Source organism: Vidua chalybeata, chromosome 3, assembly GCF_026979565.1.
Source record: "Vidua chalybeata isolate OUT-0048 chromosome 3, bVidCha1 merged haplotype, whole genome shotgun sequence".
Lineage (NCBI taxonomy): Eukaryota > Metazoa > Chordata > Aves > Passeriformes > Viduidae > Vidua > Vidua chalybeata.
This window is the reverse complement of record NC_071532.1, coordinates 44,206,024-44,225,981: the sequence shown is the minus strand read 5'-3', so window position 1 is coordinate 44,225,981 and position 19,958 is coordinate 44,206,024. Positions and strand designations below refer to the sequence as shown.

The 19,958-nt window shown below is 38.7% G+C and overlaps 2 protein-coding genes across 4 annotated transcripts in view; one reads left to right on the top strand and one right to left on the bottom strand.

The window, feature by feature from the left end:
• The window catches only part of B3GALNT2 (beta-1,3-N-acetylgalactosaminyltransferase 2), a 30,234-nt gene extending 10,396 nt beyond the window's left edge, over positions 1-19,838 (top strand). The window contains exons 2-12 of one of the 2 annotated variants that reach the window (XM_053937133.1): positions 2,207-2,351; positions 3,439-3,539; positions 4,601-4,794; positions 5,769-5,864; positions 10,295-10,405; positions 11,163-11,241; positions 12,418-12,601; positions 14,133-14,258; positions 16,273-16,432; positions 16,848-16,904; positions 17,268-19,838. In XM_053937133.1, coding sequence (XP_053793108.1) covers positions 2,207-2,351; positions 3,439-3,539; positions 4,601-4,794; positions 5,769-5,864; positions 10,295-10,405; positions 11,163-11,241; positions 12,418-12,601; positions 14,133-14,258; positions 16,273-16,432; positions 16,848-16,904; positions 17,268-17,402 — 1,388 coding nt within the window. In that variant the 3' untranslated portion in view covers positions 17,403-19,838. The remainder of the gene's footprint in view (positions 1-2,206; positions 2,352-3,438; positions 3,540-4,600; positions 4,795-5,768; positions 5,865-10,294; positions 10,406-11,162; positions 11,242-12,417; positions 12,602-14,132; positions 14,259-16,272; positions 16,433-16,847; positions 16,905-17,267) is intronic. The other variant, XM_053937134.1, reaches the window with a different exon arrangement.
• TBCE (tubulin folding cofactor E) overlaps positions 17,590-19,958 on the bottom strand; it is a 28,187-nt gene continuing 25,818 nt past the window's right edge. The window contains exons 16-17 of one of the 2 annotated variants that reach the window (XM_053937129.1): positions 18,944-19,035; positions 17,590-17,817 (exon numbers count right to left, since the gene is read on the bottom strand). In XM_053937129.1, the coding sequence (XP_053793104.1) occupies positions 17,698-17,817; positions 18,944-19,035 (212 nt within the window). In that variant the 3' untranslated portion in view covers positions 17,590-17,697. Of the gene's footprint in view, positions 17,818-18,330; positions 18,698-18,943; positions 19,036-19,958 lie in introns of those variants that run through there. The other variant, XM_053937130.1, reaches the window with a different exon arrangement.

Genomic DNA, 19,958 nt, shown 5'->3' with positions numbered 1-19,958 from the left:
TTTATTTTTCTTTGATTTTGATTTAATGGAATGGTTCTGCTTCTTATTAAAAATGATGTCTTAAAAAAGAAATCTGTGTAAACAGTACCTCATCTACAAGTCTAATAGTCATATTAGACCTATGAACTTTGTACTGGAAGGCTTGGAGTTAAGGCTGAAGAATAATCAAAGGATGGATGAAGAACAAGGGAAAAAAGGGATGTGTAAGCAGGAATTTGCAATAGTGTTATACTTTATAAACATATGTCTGTCTCATGTATCTCTGCTGTCTTGGAGAGTTGGTCATTCTTGGCTATGTAATGACCTATGAGGACATACAGAGTCTCTGGATAAATGATATTTGCCAGCATAAAGGAAAACTAAATTGGTATTTCGATTGAACAGTGTGTTTGACTTACAAGTTTCTTCAGATGTTATATAGGGCACTAGATTTGCTGCTCTGTAGCAAACAAATCATATTCCTAAACCTTGCCACCAATTCAGTTATGGTTGCTGTAAGAGGTGCAACAGTTAACTTCAGTGAAAAAATGAAGAATGCAACTAATGGCTTATTGCATGGGATTTTAAGTAATTCTGAGCCTAGGTTGATGGAAGCTTCTCTTAATAGGTTAATGTTCAGCTTAAGTAATTGATAATCTTGTAGCTGTTTTCATTTAAATAATGGTGGAACTTAACCTTCTTATAGAAAATCAATGTTTGCATACTTAGAACTAAAATATTTAGTGGGAAATAGAATGGGAAAGGTTTACCGGTGGAAACTCACTCTGTAGTTTTTCTGCTTTTGCATTGTTCTGAGAATCAATTCCAGAACAGTTTTATTTGGCTTTTAGAGTCAGGACTATTTTCAATAGCCCTGAAGAGCAATAACAAAAGTTCTGAAATCTTGATGTTGATTCAGCCTGGAACAGAGCAAGGCCAAGGCCTCTCCACTGTTTGCTGAACACTGACAGTGGGATATAAAGCTAGATGGATGTCTGGTGGGATTTGGCACAGCAGTTTTTGTGGCAGATGCTGTGAGGTCCTAGGTTAGCGAGCAGGGTAAAAGAACCCATCTATTCAGCTTCAAAGTGGAGAAAGAGAATGCTGGTACAGAAGGTAGAGTCCGGGTAATAATTCAACTCCTTCTAGTAGGAGTTCACAATACAGACTTAGCAGTATTTTTAGTCTGTAATTAGATTCTAAAAAACCTTTTCTATGCTATAGGCAGTAGTTTAAAGTGCACTCACACTTACATTTGTTTTCTTTATCTACAGCTGAATGAAAAACATAATGAGATGAGGGAAGCAATCCTTTGCTAAAATTAAATACAAATCTGTCTTAACTCTAGGATATCTGATAGATTAAACAAAGCAAATTCACTTTAGCTACTTGCCTGATTGTTTACAGGCTCTAAATCAGAGCTTCTCAGGTCTCTATCTGGTCGTAATCCTGCTTGAAATCAAGTTCAGGTTTCATGATCTCGAAATTAAAACAGCACAAGCTAAATCCTGGATTACAAGTATTGGCAGTGGCATCCAGCTCTGATTAAAGCCAGAGCATTCCCCTCTGTAGGGATGTAATGCCCTGTGTGAAGGCAGACTGGTGTTCCACTTCAAAAGGTTAGAAACAATAGGCCTTGACATCCCACACTGAAATTGTGAGGCAGAAAGGTGGTCACAGCAACTTCAGAAAGCACAAGGAAAATGGGCATGTGAGTGAAGGTTTTGGCCTATTGAAAATGTTTCTCTGATTCCGAAACAAGAATGCAAAAGTACTTCTGCTGCTTGTTTTTAGTGTTTCAGTTCTCTTGCTTTTGAGATGTCCTTTAATCACAGAATTTCAGAGTGGTTTAGGTTGAAGGGACCTTAGAGATCATCTACTTTCAACTCCCCTGCCATGGGCAGGGATGACTCCTACCAGACCAGGTTGCTCAAAGCCCCATCCTACCTGACCTTGAATGCTTCCCAGGATTGAGTCAGCCACAACTACTCTGGGCAACCTTTGCCAGTGTTTTACCACCCTCTGAGTAAAGAATTTCTTCACAACATCTAATCTCAGTCTCCCCTATTTTAGTTTAAAACCCTATTCTCTTGTCCTATCACTATCTGCATTGCTCCCCCTCCTTTTTTTAGCCCCCTTTAAGTACTGGAAGGCTGGAATTAATTATTGCTTGCAACTCAGGCTTGTGGTAATATGTGCATAAATATTTGTCACTTTCTACTTCTAGGTCCACTGTCCTTTCCTCAATGGAAGCTGAAACATTATGATGTTATTGTAGGTGTTTTGTCAGCTCGACACAATCATGAACTTCGCAGTGTTATAAGGAGCACTTGGTTCAAGCACCTGAAACAACATCCTTCCCTGAACCAACGGTAACCTCTACTGTTTTGTAGTTTGGGCCTGGGGGGCAGGGGGTCAGGACTGTAATGATGAAATATCTTGATTCAATAATTTTTCTTTTAAAGTGTTTCCTAGTTTATTTGTTTGCTTTTAGCATCTTGTACTCTGATAGATTTTTTCAAGTCTGCTTAATAGTGTATATGAATACTATTTGCCTTGGGCTGTAACTACTTTTTATACACTGCTGTTTGCTTTTGCAATTACTTGCCACTGTTTATTAGTGATGAATAAGCCTTTCTCTTTTTTGTGTTGCAATGTACAGTGTGCAACTTGAATCCTCGGTAATCCAGGATTTTGAAAGCAGGCAGGATTGCATTTGGTGAGAGAACCATGAAAGCTCTAGCAAACAGCCTCAACTGTGAAGTTCAGGTTTATTTCCCACTGAAAACTGCACCAAACTGCTGCAGTGTGAGTGGCCCTGCCTGATTGCTTGCATAGATCTGACAGTGTACAGGCAGGTCTGCTTTTGCTGAGAAGCTCTGCTGCAGTTCATCCCTGGAAATGCTACCATTCTCACACCTTGATACCTGCCTTGCACTGAGAGCATTTTGCTGTTCCCAGATTTGGTGTCAGCATGCAGCCTGGAGTGCAGCATAGCCACCTCAGTCATCTAAAATTGGGACCTTTGATAGCTTATATGGAGTTCTGGGAGAACATTTAGCTGCTAGGTGAAAGGATTTTTTTCATTGACTTTTGAATGTGTACCATTTAAACAATCTTGAATTAAGTAACAAACCCAGGCTAGGAGGGGCAGGTCTCTGGGATCCTTCAGTGTTGCCTTAGGTCTTTTTTGTGTTTAGTGTGCTGGCTGTCTTGTATCTCATTTCTAGCTACCAATCTTCTTGCGACCTCATAATATAAAATGTTAATGTGGATTTGGAATTGAGCTCCTATGAGGGGATTCATGTGGCTGCTCTGCATACCAAATGTCATTGCTGATTTTTAAGAGGTTCAAAATCTTAACCCTGTGAAAGACAGGCCATGGTGATAAAATTAAGTTTGTTGAAGATGGAGGGAGGAGGGAAAAGAACTGGTGTTAATAAAAGCAAATTATTTTAGTGTCCTTGTGAAGTTTATAATAGGTGCATATGGTTGTGCTGTGCCAGTGAAGGACAGAGAAGACCCTTACTCCTGCAAACTTCTGAACATCAGTAACCCAGGTATAAAGTTAACTTTTAAAAATTCTGTGGTCTGAAATAGTTGTGTTTTCTGAGAGTAGTTTGGGGAGTTTAATTGAGACAACTGGTCTTGAAAACAAATACCTTCTAGAACTTGTTGCATAACCTTCTTGTAAGTACCGTGTGCAAGACAGATAGAGAGATATTTGGGCATGTGAAAGGGAGGCCACTGACTTCTAATGGATTTGCATTTTCCTTGTGTCACCAGACAGTTTGTCCCATATAACATATGTTTTTACTTGATCTATGTGTTAAGTGAAGTTGGAAAGAGACAAAATAACCTGGCACATAGTGTCAAATGTGAAGAAAGTAGCAAGGTGACAGTCTTGAGTATCAGATGGACTTCTCTGGTGACAAAATGAATTCTGTAAGCAAGTCTGGCTGATCATTTTTTCAGATTCTGCTTTAGACAGAAAACAATTAAGAAACGTAAAATGGGGAAAAAATTAAATGCCATACAAAAATTCCTAACTAAAATTGTAAATTTTTAATGTCTCCTTTTGGATGTTATTTCATTTTTGCTCTTTAATACAAGTTAATTAAGGACTGCTAGGTACCTGAGCCATGATTCAACACAAAATGTAACTTCTGTTACTTTCTCTTTGAATGACAACATCCATTGTTCCCAAGTATAAATGGTACCTCAGGGCTTAGGTAGGCAATAATGGCAAAAAGCAGACAGTTGAATTAAGTGGAGGTGTGTGCCATTTTGATACATGAATAATTATTGTATTATGCTAATATACAGGTATTCGTGCAGTCAAATAGCATTTTTGTCTTCCTGCTGTGCATTTATTGTGTTTCTAATGTTTTCCCTGTGGATATGTAGGCACTGAGTTACAATTGCTATTAGCTTGCAGATTGCTGTGTCACTGAAATTTTTCTTGCTGCAGTCTGCAGCCCACTGTATCTTCTTTTACTCTTGTGCACTTGTGAGCCATGCTAATTAACCAGAATGCTTTGGATGTAGGCAATGTGCTTTGTGTGTATCCAGGAACTATGAACTTTTCTCCCCTTACTTCTGGCCTTTCCTTTTCATTCAGTTTTGAATCAGGAAATTGAAGCATTCAGTCTCCCTGAGGACATACCTTCTGTGCTTTCTGAAGACAGAATCGTCAGTGTGAACTTCCGTGTGCTTTACCCCATTGTCATTACCAGCCTTGGGGTATTTTATGAGGCTGATGGGGTGGGATTCCAGAGGAACATCACTGTAAAGCTGTACCAGGCAGAACATGAGGTAGAGTATTGTAGTTATCTTTTGAAAGCATGATGTCTCTTTTTTGTGCATTAAGTTCTTAAAGGAAGTGACATGCTGTGTTGGTGAGTTAGAAGATAAATACTTAACTGACACGTTTATGAATTACATTTTTCTTCTCTTGCTTTTTAAATTCTCATATATATATACAGAGGCACATCCTGGATGAAGAAAAGATGAAATTCCCAAAGTGATATGTGTTAATCTAAATGCACTAAAATCTAATTCCAGTGCACAATTTGGGGTTCTAAATATTGATAGTTATTAAGGAATAAAAATTAAGCTATCTAATATATTTAAAATGCTTGCAGAAACATATATTAGGTGTCTTCAAGCAGAGATGCAGGACAGCTGTAGTTTTTTCTTGTCTGTCTTCTGGCAAGACATTTTAAGATTTCTGGAAGCTGTTATAATTTACTGGTAATAATCAGACTTCATTGATAATTTTTGTCCGTCCCAAGCTGTTATGGGTTTGATAGAATAGCTTTGTGATTTGGAGGTAAAAAAATTTTGAGAAAGATTGTTGCATTTGATAGATTACATTTCTCTCAACCAATAACTTGATAGGCCAATTTCAAAACTTCTGCCTGTGCTACAGTAGAAAGAATTGTAAGTATGACTTCCACGATGAACTTACAAGGAGTTTGGTTTATAATAGCCATAATAAAAATAAAGTTATACTGTAATCAAGTTCATGTTTCCTAAACTGTAGAATTCCTAAATGTTCAATGTCTGATAATTTTATTTGCATTAGCATTTTACTGCCAGTGAAGGAGAAAAGTTGGTATCATAAGAGAGCTTGGAAGCCATTTTCTGAAGGTTGGAATTTGGCAGTGCAGAATCTTTATGTAATTTGTTATTATCTAAGAGACATTTTATGGCCTGTGTAATATAGTAGCACTTTTAATGTGTGTTGTGTTTTTTTAAAAATTTTGTTTTTTTCCTGTTGTTCACAGGAAGCGATCTTCAGTGCTCGCTTTAGTCCACCAAGCTGTGGAGTGCAGGTGAACAGGTTGTGGTACAAGCCAGTAGAACAGTTTATTTTGCCAGAGGTATGTGCAGTATCAGAACTGCCAGCAGTTCTTTTAAGTCATCTGGACAGACTGACTGATAAAATTAGCCTTTGCTTGAGGCAGAAAAGGGCAAGTGAAAACCTCTAGAACGTTAGTTCACAGAATCACAGAATGGATAAGTAGTTGCAGGGTTATGCTGAAATCCAGTATTTGTTTTACAACATCTTATTATCACAAGTAGTTATAAAGCATAAGCCTGGAAAATACAAATTGATAAAAAATTACTTTGTCAAATAGTAGCAACTTCAGAAAACTTACCTATTTCTGATTGAAAACTGTACCTGCCTTGATTCTGTGGGAGGGTTTAACAGAACATGTGGTGCTTCTTTTTCTCTTCTGCTTTATCAGACATTAGCACACAAGATAGGGAGGGGAGGATGGCACAGGTTTCTGGGAACAGCTGGAAAAGCGGTTTCTGCATCTGTCTTGTACATAACATCAAGATATTCTGTGTTACGTTTGCAGTGACAGTGTTACTTGTTTGTGTTATAGGGATATGGAACCTACTTGTGACTGCATAGGAAGGAGGGGGATTAAACACTAAAGGAACAGAATATCATAGGAAAATACCCCAGTGATTTTACAATGAAGGTCTAATGAATAAAGGTTGGCTCAGGAGATTTCTAGTTAGCCGACCCTCTCAGGTACAAGGAATTGTTCTCAGGGGACCAGTGATCTCTCACTAGATATCTCAGCTACCATTTTAGAGTAATTTAAATATTTTCCTGGACTCTTGCTGCTGTTTCTGTAAGTAGTCTTTAGGTCTGGGTTGTTTTATTACTAAAGAAATTGTGTTATGAAAGAATGAATTAAGAGAAAACTGAAGACGGAAGAGAAGACAATTTGGGCCAGTTTATTCCCTGATTTATTCCCCTGGGTCTATACTAATGAATGCATTTGGAAATCTATTAATTTTAAGGGGAATCTGCAGCTGGCTGATTGATTTATCATCTTAGACAGTGTTTACTGAATACTGTGCAAGTTGTTATGCTGGCAGGAGACCTTTCAGGTGAGCAGACCACTTGCAGTATTTTGTGCATATGCTTTGGCAATCTAATTTCATACTAAAATGATTAACAGTTGATTTTACATTTTTAAAAAGAATGTTGATTGCCCAGTAATTTGGTAGTCTATCATGTGAGCCTTTTCCCTGTAAGATTTTGTTTTGAGATTCTAAAATTCCAGGCAATTTTGCTATAAATGGTTGCAGTTTTCCTGAGAGGCAGATGGGAAGTACTTCCTTGAGAGAGAGAATATTAGTATTCATATATTTCTTTGTGTGGGCTTCCTTGATCTGATGTGTGTCATGCGCTGAATGCTTACAGGGTAACACAATGTTACTAACGTAGATTAATAAGGCTTAGGCACAGCATGCATTCTCCTGTGATGCTCAGGATGCTGAAGCATACACGATGATTCAGAAGAGGTGGCAATGCCCACGTGTTCCTGTCTACTGGTTTGAGAGCACTAAATTTAGTGAACTGTTTAATTGTCATGGGATGCTGTCTGAGACAGTGTCTATTCTCTGTCCTTCCACCTTGAAGAAGTAATGGATTGTACAGACTGCTGAAGAGCTTCATTCATCTTGCAGCTGAAGTGCTGCTCTTTCTGCTCATCTTGGGGAAAGGAAAGGAAATGCAGCATTAGAATAAACATCTGGCAGGCCAGATTGTGAGAGACAGAATCGATCATTCAGCTTTGGAACGACTGAAAGCGCAGAACAGCAGAAGCACCAGCAGATAACTAAAACAAACAGGGCTCTTACAGACAAGTCTTAGCAATGCACTTATTTTGTCAAAAAGCTGTGGGCCACTTGCACGAGGATGGGACTCTGTACTGCACATACTCTATATTACTAATGGGGAGTAGTTGGAGGAACAAAAAGCACTGTTTAACATTAGGAAAGGAGTTTGGCAGGGCTGCATTATGCCAGTTCACTTGTTCAGTATTCACTGTAAATGCCATTGCGCTCTGGCAGCAACAAGGCTGGAATTTAAATGGGGAAAAACAGATGATGTAGTCTCAGGTGTACCACTAATGTTTTTGCTTTAAGCATTTTCAGGCCTTAGCTTTCGTTAGCTGGCTTAGAGTAAGAATAGCTGGGGGCTAAAGTAATTAGAAAATTTGCTTACGAGTCTCTCAACCTGGAAAATAATGATGCCTTAGGACACCTTACACTGAGGTTCACTGGTAGTAACTGATTAAGACTCCTGGTACATTTGAAGTCAGTATCAGTAATAGTCAGTGGTGAGAATAGTAATGTTTCTGCTTGCTGAGGCATGAAAGGACTCTATTGCTCCTAAAGGACTCTCCTACTCACTAAACAACTTTCCAAAGGTTGTGTCTATGAAGAGGACAAGGACACTGAAGTGTGATTAGAATCCAATCCCTACAGCAAAAAAACATTGGAATGGGAGATGACAGTCACTGCAAAAAGAGAAATTGAGCCACTAGAAAAAGTCTTAATATCGGTCCATTTATTTCAATAACTGAGAAATAATTAAACAACAGAAAGCTGAGTATGAGTCAGCAGTGCCCTGGCAGCCATGAGGCCCAGCTGTGTCCTGATGCTGCATTCAGGCACAGCATCCTTAGTTGGGCAAGGGAGGGAGGGGATTGTCCTGGTCTGCTCTGCACTGGGGCAGCCTCACCTCGAGTGCTGGGGGCAGTTCTGGGTGCCACAAGATAAGGATGACATTGAACTGTTAGAGAGTGTCCAAAGGAGGGCAATGAAGATGGTGAAGGGCCTTGAGGGGAAGGCATTTGAGGAGCAGCTCAGGTCACTTGGTCTGTTCAGCCTGGAGGAGACTGAGGGGAGACCTCAATGCAGTTACAGCTTCCTCTTACTGGGAAGGGGATGGGCAGGTATCGATCTCCTCTCTGTGGTGACCAGGGACAGGACATGAGGCTGCGTCAGGGGAGGTTTAGGCTGGATATTAGAAAAAGGTTCATCACCCAGAAGGTGGTTGGGCACTGGAACAGGCTCCCCAGGAAAGTGGTCACAGCAGCAAACCAAGAGTTCAAGAAGAGTTTGGCTGATGCTTGCAGGCAGAGGGTGTGATTTGGGAATGGTCCTGCAGGGTCAGGAGTTGAATAGGATGATCTTTATGGGTCCCTTCCAATTCAGCTTATTCTGTGATTCTGTGAAACAAGGTGAAGGTATTGAGCATGGAAGTCAGGTTTGAATAAACACTGGCTAGCTCCATTATTAGCTTATAAAGCTGGCATTTTAAATAATAGATAAGAGACTTCGGAAGTACACACACAGCTGTCATTAAACACTGAGGCTGCTGCAGATGTTAAGACCTACTTCTAGAGGAAAGCAAAAAAGTAAGCTGAACTCTAATCTAAACTTAAAGGTGTTTCAGTAACTAGAGAAATTTTGGAGAAGGTTTCTAGTGTATAAGGAAGATAAAATGGGGAAGAGATGAGAGGTTGGTATAAGTAAACAGACTTCCTACAGCAGCAGAGATGCATGTACAAACAAGTTGTTTTTCTGTTCCAACACCCACACTAACAACTAGTGTATTTCCTTATGAAAGTGGGAGAGACAAAATGGAATGTGCTCATCTAGGTGTCAGGAGTATAACAACCCTACCTTTTCATAAGGGAGAAATTGCTTTAAAAATTTTAAAAAATCAAATTCTACCAATACTCTTACTTGTACAACTTACTACCTGTTCCTTTCCATGTTCTCAGGGGTCTTCAGTTTAAAGTTGAGATGAAGTCCTTTCAAATGCAAGAATTTACACACACACACACACACACATACACACACATATATGTAAAACATGGAGTGGCATAGCCTAATTTGACTGTTAAAACCAGAAAATTTTGAAGTTATTCACTTGTATTTTTCTTCCTTACCAGCCAAGATGTGAGGTAAGACTTCTGTCAGTCCTACAGTAGCTTGTGACACCTTTACTGCGATAAAAGTGGCTGTATTTTTCTTTGAGTTTTGCTGGTGTAAGGATCCAGTCTCTGATCTCTGTTTGGCAGATAATGATAAAAGCTGAGCTTGTTTCCAAATCTGTTTTAACATATTCTCTTTGTAGTGCAGGATTTTATATTTGATTTTTAAAAATTCACTTCAGGTCACCTTTAAATGCTATTTTGATGATTTTAGAAAGCCAAAGTCTTTTACACTAGGCTTCTGTTAAAAGTTTAATATAGAGATTCATGATTAGTCTTAAAAGAATGATTATGTGTTACTGAGTTTCACGGATGTGTTTCATTTATGTGTAGTTTATTTTTATTGAAGTGTAAGTGAAACATTTATGTTATGCACTCAAGCTAAATCTTGTATGAAGTTGACTATTTTAAAATAATTTTAATGAGCCCAAACTGTTTGACTTCCATTTTTTTAAGTCTTTGTATACCTGCGTAACTGTATTTTGCTCTCTTACCAGAGTTTTGAAGGTACCATTGTGTGGGAGAGCCAGGATCTTCAGGGCTTGGTTTCAAGAAACCTTCATAAAGTGATGGTGAATGATGGAGGAGGTGTTTTCAGAGTCATTACAGTGAGTCCCCTCACCTTCCTTTCCACCATGTTTCTGTTTTTCCTATAAGTGTTGAGATTTTAGCATTTTACTTTCCTGTATTTCTCTGTGTAAATCATGAATTCAGTTGGGCTTGTCCTTGTACCTCAGAAGAGAAGTTTTGCTTTGCCTTCTTGCAAAAAAATTACGCTTGTAAGTGGCATTTTATTTTGAGGGGAGTAAAGCTCTCATTGTTTTTGTCAGAATGGGAAGCAGTGTATCAGAGATGGCAAAATGTGGGTGAAAAGTCCTCTGCTAGAATCCCAACTGATGGGATAAAGTCTGGGCATTTGCTTTTTGGCACTGTCTCTTTTTGTGTCAAATTGTTGCTTGCCTAAACATCCTGTGTTGTTGTAATTTAGCCAGAATAATTTTGCTGTCAACTTTGAAACTAGTTTCCTGAAAGTTTCAGTGGTACTGCTAGTTTTGGGTGAAACTTAAAAAAAATGCCACAAAACTTTAGTTAAAAATCTTAGTCTTAGTCTTTCATGGCACATTGTGTGATTCTTGGGGTGGTCCTTTGCAGGACCGAGAACTGGACATCAATAATTGTTGTAGGTCCCTTCCAACTCAGGATGTTCTGTGATTCTGTGATTATGCAAGTGCCTGAACCAGCAGAGCTTTAAATTAACTTCATTCTTAGTTGCCAGAAAACTTCACACATTAAAATCAGAGGGAAAGCAGATCAATAATGAGAGATTAATTAATCTATTAATTTCAATTAATCTGTTCCTAACAGGCGGGGGAAGGGTCACTGCCACATGAACTCACAGAAGGTGTGGAGGGAATAGCAGGTGGTTTTATCTACACTATTCAAGGTAAGTCCACAAAACATAGCATGACATTTGATATTATGGTAAAATAGGTAATTTAAATTGCACTTCTGAGCATAATTTGTGCTGTCTCCATGAATTTAGTCACCCTCGGTTTTCTTTTAGGAGAAACATTTTCTTCCTGCCTCCTTTATGCTTAAAGTCAATGTCCTGATGTGTTTCCTGAGCGTGCCTTTTGTCAGACACTCCAGTTGACTTGCATCCCTTTGTCTTTTTATCTAGACTCTTTTTATTCTTTGTTACCCAAAATCAAGTAAAAAAATGTCATGCAATGAAATCTTTCCCTGGTATTTTTCACACTTTTTTCCAGTTCTGCTGCAGTTAGAGGTACTGTATCACAATGTTTAATATGGATAAACAGTTTCCATTCCTGTTGTTCCTCTTTTACACCTATCTCAGCAGAATGTTCAGAGATTTTACAGGAGCCCTTTCCAGTTTCTAAGATTTTGGCCACATAGCACTGGAGTCGATGTGTTCTCATTGGTCCATCATAACCATTGATTTTGAGAGTGTTATGGCTGTATTTTGGAGCTAGGCCTGGCAGATACAATTGGGCAGTCCTGTTGTCTTGTCATCTGTGTAGGAGACTGAATTGAGGTGTGTGCTAAAGCCCTTCCATCTTGTTTGTCAAACTTTTCTTCAGTACCACAAACTACCCCCTTATCTGCAATATATTTTTAGCTTTTACCTGCAGTTATGTGATATGGTTTAGCAGGGACCATCTGTGCTACATCAAAGCAATGCCTATTTGATTGTATTTAGCATAGCATTGTTTGGTTTTTTGTGTGTTTATTTTTTTAATGCTAGATACATATACTTAGGAGTAATTGACAGTGGCCTTTTTACTCTACAGTAAGAGTAATAGTGAAGTCCCAGACTGTTCTTTATATTAAGGAACCTTAAAAAGTTGAGTTCTTTTATTACTGAAGAGGAAGAGAACACTTTTTTACTTTAAACTTTTAGTGCCAAGCCTTGTACAAAAATATATTTCTTTGTTGTTCTGCAACTTTGTAGAAAATTTTAAATTAATTGCAGGATTTTCATAACCCAAATTATTTGAGTGCTTCTTCAGATTAATTTTGTCAATGTATGATCCAAGAGAAATGTGAAATAATATGTAGATATGCATCTTTGTTTAATAATCGGCACTGTTTCTTTCAGAAGGGGATGCTCTTTTAAAAAGCCTCCATACTCGCCCAGAAAGGTTTACAAGTCACATAAAAAACCTTGAGAAAGAAGATGCTTTATTGAAAGAAGAAAGCAGTATGTATGATGACATTGTTTTTGTAGATGTGATTGACACTTACAGAAATGTTCCCTCCAAACTGCTGAACTTCTACCGATGGTAAGTTGAAAAGAAAGTATTTTCTTATTTTCTCTTAGGAATGCTGTTTGTAGTGCATTATGTTATTTGATAAGTTCCATGAAAATACATGCCTTATGTGATTTACTTCATTAAGTTGTATTTCTCTCTCACAATTTTGGGTGCATGTAGTGAGTAAAATGGCAGTACCTATAGTGTTTTGAATGCTGACCCTTGTGCCTCAAATCAGCACAAGCTGGCAAGACAGGCTTCTGCTCTAAGAGTCCAGGTGTAAAAAATTTCATTTCCACTTGTAATTTCTTTTCATTTGTATCTAACTGAAAACTAGCAGTTTAACTATTTAAAGGATGGCTTTTGGCCAGTTTGTATACTCACTCAGTGTTTCAGTTTGTGGTTGTTGTTCCAGTCCCATAATCATCTTGATGGGCCTTTGCTGGACTCTGCCCAATATGGCCCTGTCCTTCTTGTACTGAGGAGTCTAAGACTGCACACTGTAGTCCAGATGTGGCCACACCAGTGCTGAGTGGAGGGCAAGGATTGGAAGCTTGTGTACAGGGGGTCCAGAAGGCTGATAGAAAGAATTTTCATAGTGTAATTGCATTGTCTGTGGTGAATTTAGTTAGTTTCTACCTCTAATTTGCAGTGATTTCCATTACTCTGAGACAACTGTTTCAGTTAATTGATGCTGCTGTGGAGTAAAAAAATGCAGTTGACAATTGTAATTTAACCAAAATTCAATTTAGTTTGAATTGCAAGATTATGCACTTCACAAATTCCATGGCTATGAATGTAAATTAAAAACTGAACCATGCTTTCAGTTCTAAAAGGAGGTTTGCATGTCAAGATTTAGATCTTTGTGATAATATCTTACAGATTAGCAATTTTTCAAGATTTAGTAACAAAAGGCTTTTAAAAATACCCTGCTTGTTATAAGAAGTTACCCTTACAAACATTTGTGACCAGCCAGCCATGATCCCTAGAATCATAAGCTTTTTTGGTTATTTTATGTGTGTCACATTCAACTGTTTCAGACAGGTAAAGATAACATTTTTCATGTTTGAAGGGTGTATTTACAGAGACAGAGTAAGCAGAGAGTTGTTTCCACAGATGTTTTTTACCACCTATGACCTTCTCATTGCCCTTGAACTGACTGTCTTGTCCTGAAAGTAGGCTACTGATGTGTAGCCAGTGGCTTTTAACAGCTGTGCTGCCATCAGCATCAGGGATTCATATCCTTCTGAGGTCAATACTGCTTAAGATGGTTTCACTAGTAAATCCACCATCTGTCCTGGAGAACAAAACTTCAAATTTGATTTCTTCCGCTCATACACAAGTCCATATTGTAAGATCATCATAGGATACAGCTGTATCTCCTTTGAAGGAGAAGCAGTCAGCCTTGGTCAATAGAGATAACATTTAAAAGTCAAGGGTAGGAAAGACATTCCTTCCCTCTTGCTTCCCCCCAACATCCCAAAAAACCCCTTGCAGAGCATGCCGTCTGTAATTTGTGGTGTGCAGCTCAGCATCTCATCACTTTTCATTTTGGCTACAGGACAGTGGAATCAACGAGTTTTGACTTGTTGCTGAAGACTGATGATGACTGTTACATTGATTTGGAAGCTGTTTTTAACAGGATAATGCAGAAAAAAATGGACAGGCCAAACATTTGGTGGGGAAAGTAAGTTGTTTTTCAAAATTACCTTTAAGTGAGTTCCCTCCTATGCCTAAGGAAGCCAGTTGTAAAAAGCAGGACTTTTGTACATGTTAGATCTTTGAATCTCAGAATCCGAAATACAGTAAATTTCCAGAGTATGCCTTTACAGTGATTTAAACTTGCTGAGTATCTTACCTGGTTTTAAAATGTGTTATAGACATTTTTTTCATGGTGCTTAAGTAAATAAGAATTTTCCAGCAATACAGTGAAGTTAAAAGGAAAGTACATAGTACAGAACTATAAATACTACTTCTGTGATGTCACTGTGATTTTTCTGGTGGGCTTGAGGAAGTGGAGTAAAAAGGAGAAACTAAATTTCTGTTATGGTCTGCACTTTATTGTAACATCTGTGAATTTTAGGCATTGCTACCCACTTCTGCTGTTTGAAATAGCAGATCTGATTAATAAATTTTTGAGTGAATTTTCCCAGCCTGTAATACACTTGTGAATAACCAGGAGGACCAAAATAGCCCATATCTTCCCTTCCATCCATGGAATGCACTGCAGCTCTGGTATGACATCCAATATAGCAGAAACTCTATGCTACTATAGCATTCAATATAACATAATGGTTGAATGTGCCTTCCTGTTGCCCTCTGCTCATGGAAGAAAAACAGACCTTTGCTGCTTTGCTTCACAAATCTAGTCCTGCCTGTTGCTTACACATAAAGTGATTTAATAAAGTGTGTGGTCAAGTGTGTGAAATAGTTGGTTATCTCATGATTATCTAAAAGATCTGTAGGAGTGACATCTTTGAGTGTAAATTCTTTAATAGTCACAGTCTTCAGGTCAGGCAAGAGTGACATGTAGGGAACAACACTGAAATAACTATGGAAATATAAAGTTATTATCAAAGCAGATGCTTCTCAGTCTGGAGGGGGTTCAACCCTTTGTGCTGTGATTCAATGGAGTGGAAGATACTGAGCCTAAAGTGAATTCAGATATCAGATGAGACTTTAATTTACTTTGTGCTTTAACATGCCAGCTTCAGTTAAGAATGGGCAGAATCTGATAATATATCTGCCACTCAGCTGTAATTCCTCCCTTTTGGGGCTGTTGTCTGAGGTGACAGTTCTTAGTAGCTCACTGAAGCTTTCAGCTGCTTGTGCTCATGACTGGAAATCAGCAATGCTGAACCTCTTTGTAAAATAGGGGGAGACCCTGCTGCATTGACACAGTTATGTCTCTTAGCTGTGAATGCATGAAGTATTTGTGAGGCCAGGGGAGTGCAGTAGCAGCTTGTTCCCAAAGAGGGAAAGCAGGATGCTTTTCACTGCCTCACTCGGCAGTTTGACAGGGCCCATAGCGCTGCACAGTGCGGCAGCGAGCTTTGCCATGCTGGGAGCGTGTGGGGAGACTGTGCAGACAGAGACTGCTTCCTGCAGGCCTCTGGGAGTGAATAAAGCCTTCCTTAGAGAACAGCACTGCCAGGAAGAGTTCTTTTGTGATTCAGTGATGGCAGCCTTTGAACATCTCCTTTGTTGAGCTTCATTTGGAAAGCAGCTTAGAGAAGGTATGTACTGCTTCCTGATTTTTAAGCAACCACTACTTTTAACAGGAAAATGGGTTGCATACCATTGCTGTCTGCATGCCTGCTGGAGGCGCTGCCTTTGTGTCATGTTGATTAACCAAAGGGGTTAATTAGCAGGAGAGAGATGTGCTTGTTACAAAATAGGTAAGGATGTATGTGCTTACCTAGTTCAAGACCCAACAGCAAGGTGCAGATGCTGAAGATCTAATTGTCAATATTGCTTTTGTCTCTGTTGTGAAAACCTTCTCTTATTATCCAAGATTCAGACCAAACAACAGTTAAAATTTTAGCTTTGTGCCCTAGAGAAGTACGACTAGGATCGATAATTAGAATTACTGACTTCTTTCTCTCAGTCATTTTTTATCAGTATTACTTCAGTTGTTATCAGTGTTCATAGGTTCCACAGAGGACTTTCTATAAACATCTCATGTCTAACACGGTCTTTAGTTTCAGACTAAATTGGGCAGTTGATCGAACTGGGAAATGGCAAGAACTGGAGTATCCAAGTCCTGCATATCCAGCGTTTGCTTGTGGGTCTGGCTATGTCATCTCCAAAGACATTGTGCAGTGGCTGGCAAGCAACTCTGAAAGATTAAAAACCTACCAGGTAATAAAGATTAGTTCAGTTTTTCTGTGTTGAAGTGGTCTGGGGAACAGCATGTAGTGGGTGAGTCAGAAAGAACATTGCTCAAGTGTTAGCACTGGGTTCTCTTGGCTAATGTGGGCTTTTGCCATATTTTTGGTTGCTATGCTTAGTACCTGTTCTAGGTCAAAGCACAGATTTTTTTTTGACTGAGAACCTCTGGAGCTGTAATCTTGTTTTTTTGTACTATGTTTTTGTAAGAACAGTATACTGTCATGGGAAAGGTGGGAGGATTATTTTAACACCTCTGCAGTAGTCTGGTGTAGGTTTTTGTAGTTACCATTCTTTACTGCTGGTAAATGATGCAACTTATTCCAGGTCACAGTCATGCTTTATGCTTTCTTGGTGCTCATATCTGTACTTTTTATTTTCATCTCAGGGTGAAGATGTGAGCATGGGTATCTGGATGGCAGCTGTAGGACCCAAGCGATATCAAGTAAGTCTCAAGGAATTGTCTGATCTTACAGAAAGAGGAGATGCCTGTTGTTCCAAGTAGCATAAAATGGGAGAATTTTTTTTTCTTTAAAAAGGAATTGAAATAACCATTGACTTAAAATCCAGAGGGGGAAAAAATCTTCTAAAGACGTATTTAAAAGAAAAACCACAAAACTGCCACAAACCACCTGCAGACTCCATCCCTACCCCCAAGTTCTCTGAATAGGTCCAGCAGATCAGTCTGGGACCTTTGTGTGCAATGTTTGTTGCTAGAAGCAATAAACACCTGATTCTTGGAAGTGAAGATTGTGGGGGCCACATACTTTCTAAGAAAAACTATTGAAATGTTTCTCTCTCTTAACAGGATGGTCTCTGGTTGTGTGAGAAGACATGTGAGAGTGGCATGCTGTCTTCCCCTCAGTACTCACCCCAGGAGCTGGGAGAGCTCTGGAGATTAAAGGAACTGTGTGGAGATCCATGTAGATGTGAGGAAAGATGATGGACTTGCCTTGGAAACAGGGTAGTGTATAATGATCATGGAAAAGTGTACATTTGGATTCATACCTTTGAATGCTGGGTTTCAACTAAAGTATAACAATATTTGCACATCCCTTTTGATAATTACAAGTGGACTGATACTATTCATTTTCTATAGTAGAGATGTTGATCAGATAAAACCCAAAATGTTCAAGATCAAAAAAACAAAATCCTTTTTATATAAAGTCAAAGACCTACTTCTAATTAATAAATGCACATAAGAATGCCAACTAGCCTGTCTTTTGTAAATTAAAGCACTACTGATTTGATTCAGTATAGGGCTGTTCCAGGATCCCATGGAGAGTTGTGCTCAGCAACAGGGCAGCTGGTAAGTCTTGCTGCAGCAGGTTCTGTGCTGTCTGAGGAATTGCCCTCATCTGTGCAGGAACAGGGACAGTAATGGGAGTTAGGATTTGTGATTGTTTTTTTATTTATATCATTGTCATTTTAGATTAAAAAAAAAAATCAAGGTTTGCTTATACCAAATCTTCAAGTGCTGCAAGCTTGGCCTCATTTAGGAGGGATTTCTGAGAGCTCACTCTGACTAGATACAAATCTGAGGTTACACAAGTGAAAGTAAAATAAGATTGAGGAACAGCATGCTAAAGATTGTAAAATAAATAGCAATGCCTTGCAGTGTGCTGAGAACTTATTTATAATGTGGGTACAAGGAAGGTCTGGCAGATTTTGACCCTAATCATCTAAGGTAGATACTTCTAAAATTACTATTGGGTTTTGTTCACTTTAAGGTTGTTGGATGTAGGCTAAAACAAAGAGCAAGTGGCCTCTCAGTGCAGCATTGATCTTGTTTTGTCAGCAAAGAGATCACAACTCAGCCCTGTACTAGGTTCAGTAAAACAAATTCTCACCACTGCTGGGGGCAGGCAGTATAAAATCTTGGCAAAAGGGTGACCTTGAGTTTTATTTAATTGAAGCATTTTAAGCACTATGTGATATTTCTCCAGTAGGACAAAGGAACAGATGTTTTCCTGGAGGCTGATGATCAAGTTGAGGAACTGAAAGTACAATTGTACAGCCCTTTGGTGCCACGTGTGTGAAATTCATTCACCTATATGTCTGCTAGGCACAGGCTGTCCATGTGTCTGTGTCTCTTCTGCAAGTCTTGCGTCAGCTTTTCATTCAGTCCAGCAAGAGAGTCCCCTTTTACCATCGTACTAACACACAGTCTCCACTTTCTATTGAGTAAAACTGCAAAGGCTTTAAGTCATTGTCTAGTTCAACTTCTTTTCCTTCCAACTAGAATAAGAAAGCAAAAAAAACCTGATCAGACTTACACTGAAATCCCTTCATGTAAAACAAATAGCAGGCAGTTGCAGTCAGGGAGAATCTGTCATATTACAGGAATGAAATTAGGTTCTAAATTACAGCATGAAGACAGCTCTCCTCAAGTGAAATAAATTTCTTTATATAGTATTTTAGAACATGCTATGGACCTTTAGCAGCATGAAATATTTTGTTGTTCAATATCTGTTTTTAACTCACTTTAGAACTTTCGTAGGACAGTTTTAGGTCTGAACCAGGAATTTTAAATAGGCGATACAGCAGTCCTTTGACCTTCTGAATAGTCATAGACTCTGTTGAGGGGAGAGAAAGAAAAGTTATTAGAAAAATGCTGCTGCCACTGAGCTGTAGCAAAGTACCAGTGTTTCACTTTTCTTGAATATAGCAAGAGTGAAAGGCTGTATTGCTGCTTCAGTTCTAACACTGCAATAACGTCTTTGGTATCTTAAACCGTATCTGCTACTGTCAAGTGGAAAATAGTTTAACCCGCGGTGGATGGGGCAGGATGTGCTACTACAGTTTAAGCGCTTTGATCCCATATACCAAATTAAAGTGTTACAGCTTCATAATTTACCTTTTTTGAGTTTGTATTTCTGCATGCTAAACTAAGTGACCTTTGGGACACACACCAGCCAGGTTCTGACTGCTTGCATCTGGCAACTGTTCCTTGCAGTTTTCACTACCAGGAATTGGCTTTCCCAGCACAAGTAAGCAAATGGCATGGTGCAACTAGTGACATTCTTAGGAATGGTATTATTTGTCCCAAACATTGTCAGCAGAGTAGTTTATATTATGAAGTCAGTTATAGGAAGGAGTATTTTTTGTAATGGATCTTGAATGAGTAGATGTAGTTTGTTCCAGAGGTGATACCTGTGTTTGCAATAGATAAACTCAGTATTTTGGTTTAACTTTCACTTCTTTTGAAGCTTTATCTAAAGGCACAGCAATAACGAGTTGTTCCTGTAATACCACACATTGTACTTAGACAAATATTTTTCTATCAAACATTTTTGTAAAAGCTGTATCTATCTGATTTTATGCAACTTGTGATAATAAATGTGATTTTTATTTTAGAATAAAGCTTGAATAAATATTTTCTCTCAGACTTCATTCTGACACATCTTTCCAAAATGTCAGCTTGATTTAGAATGGTCTTATTCATTCTAGTATCACTACAGGCACTAAAACTTCAAAAGACAAATGTGATGGAGGTCAG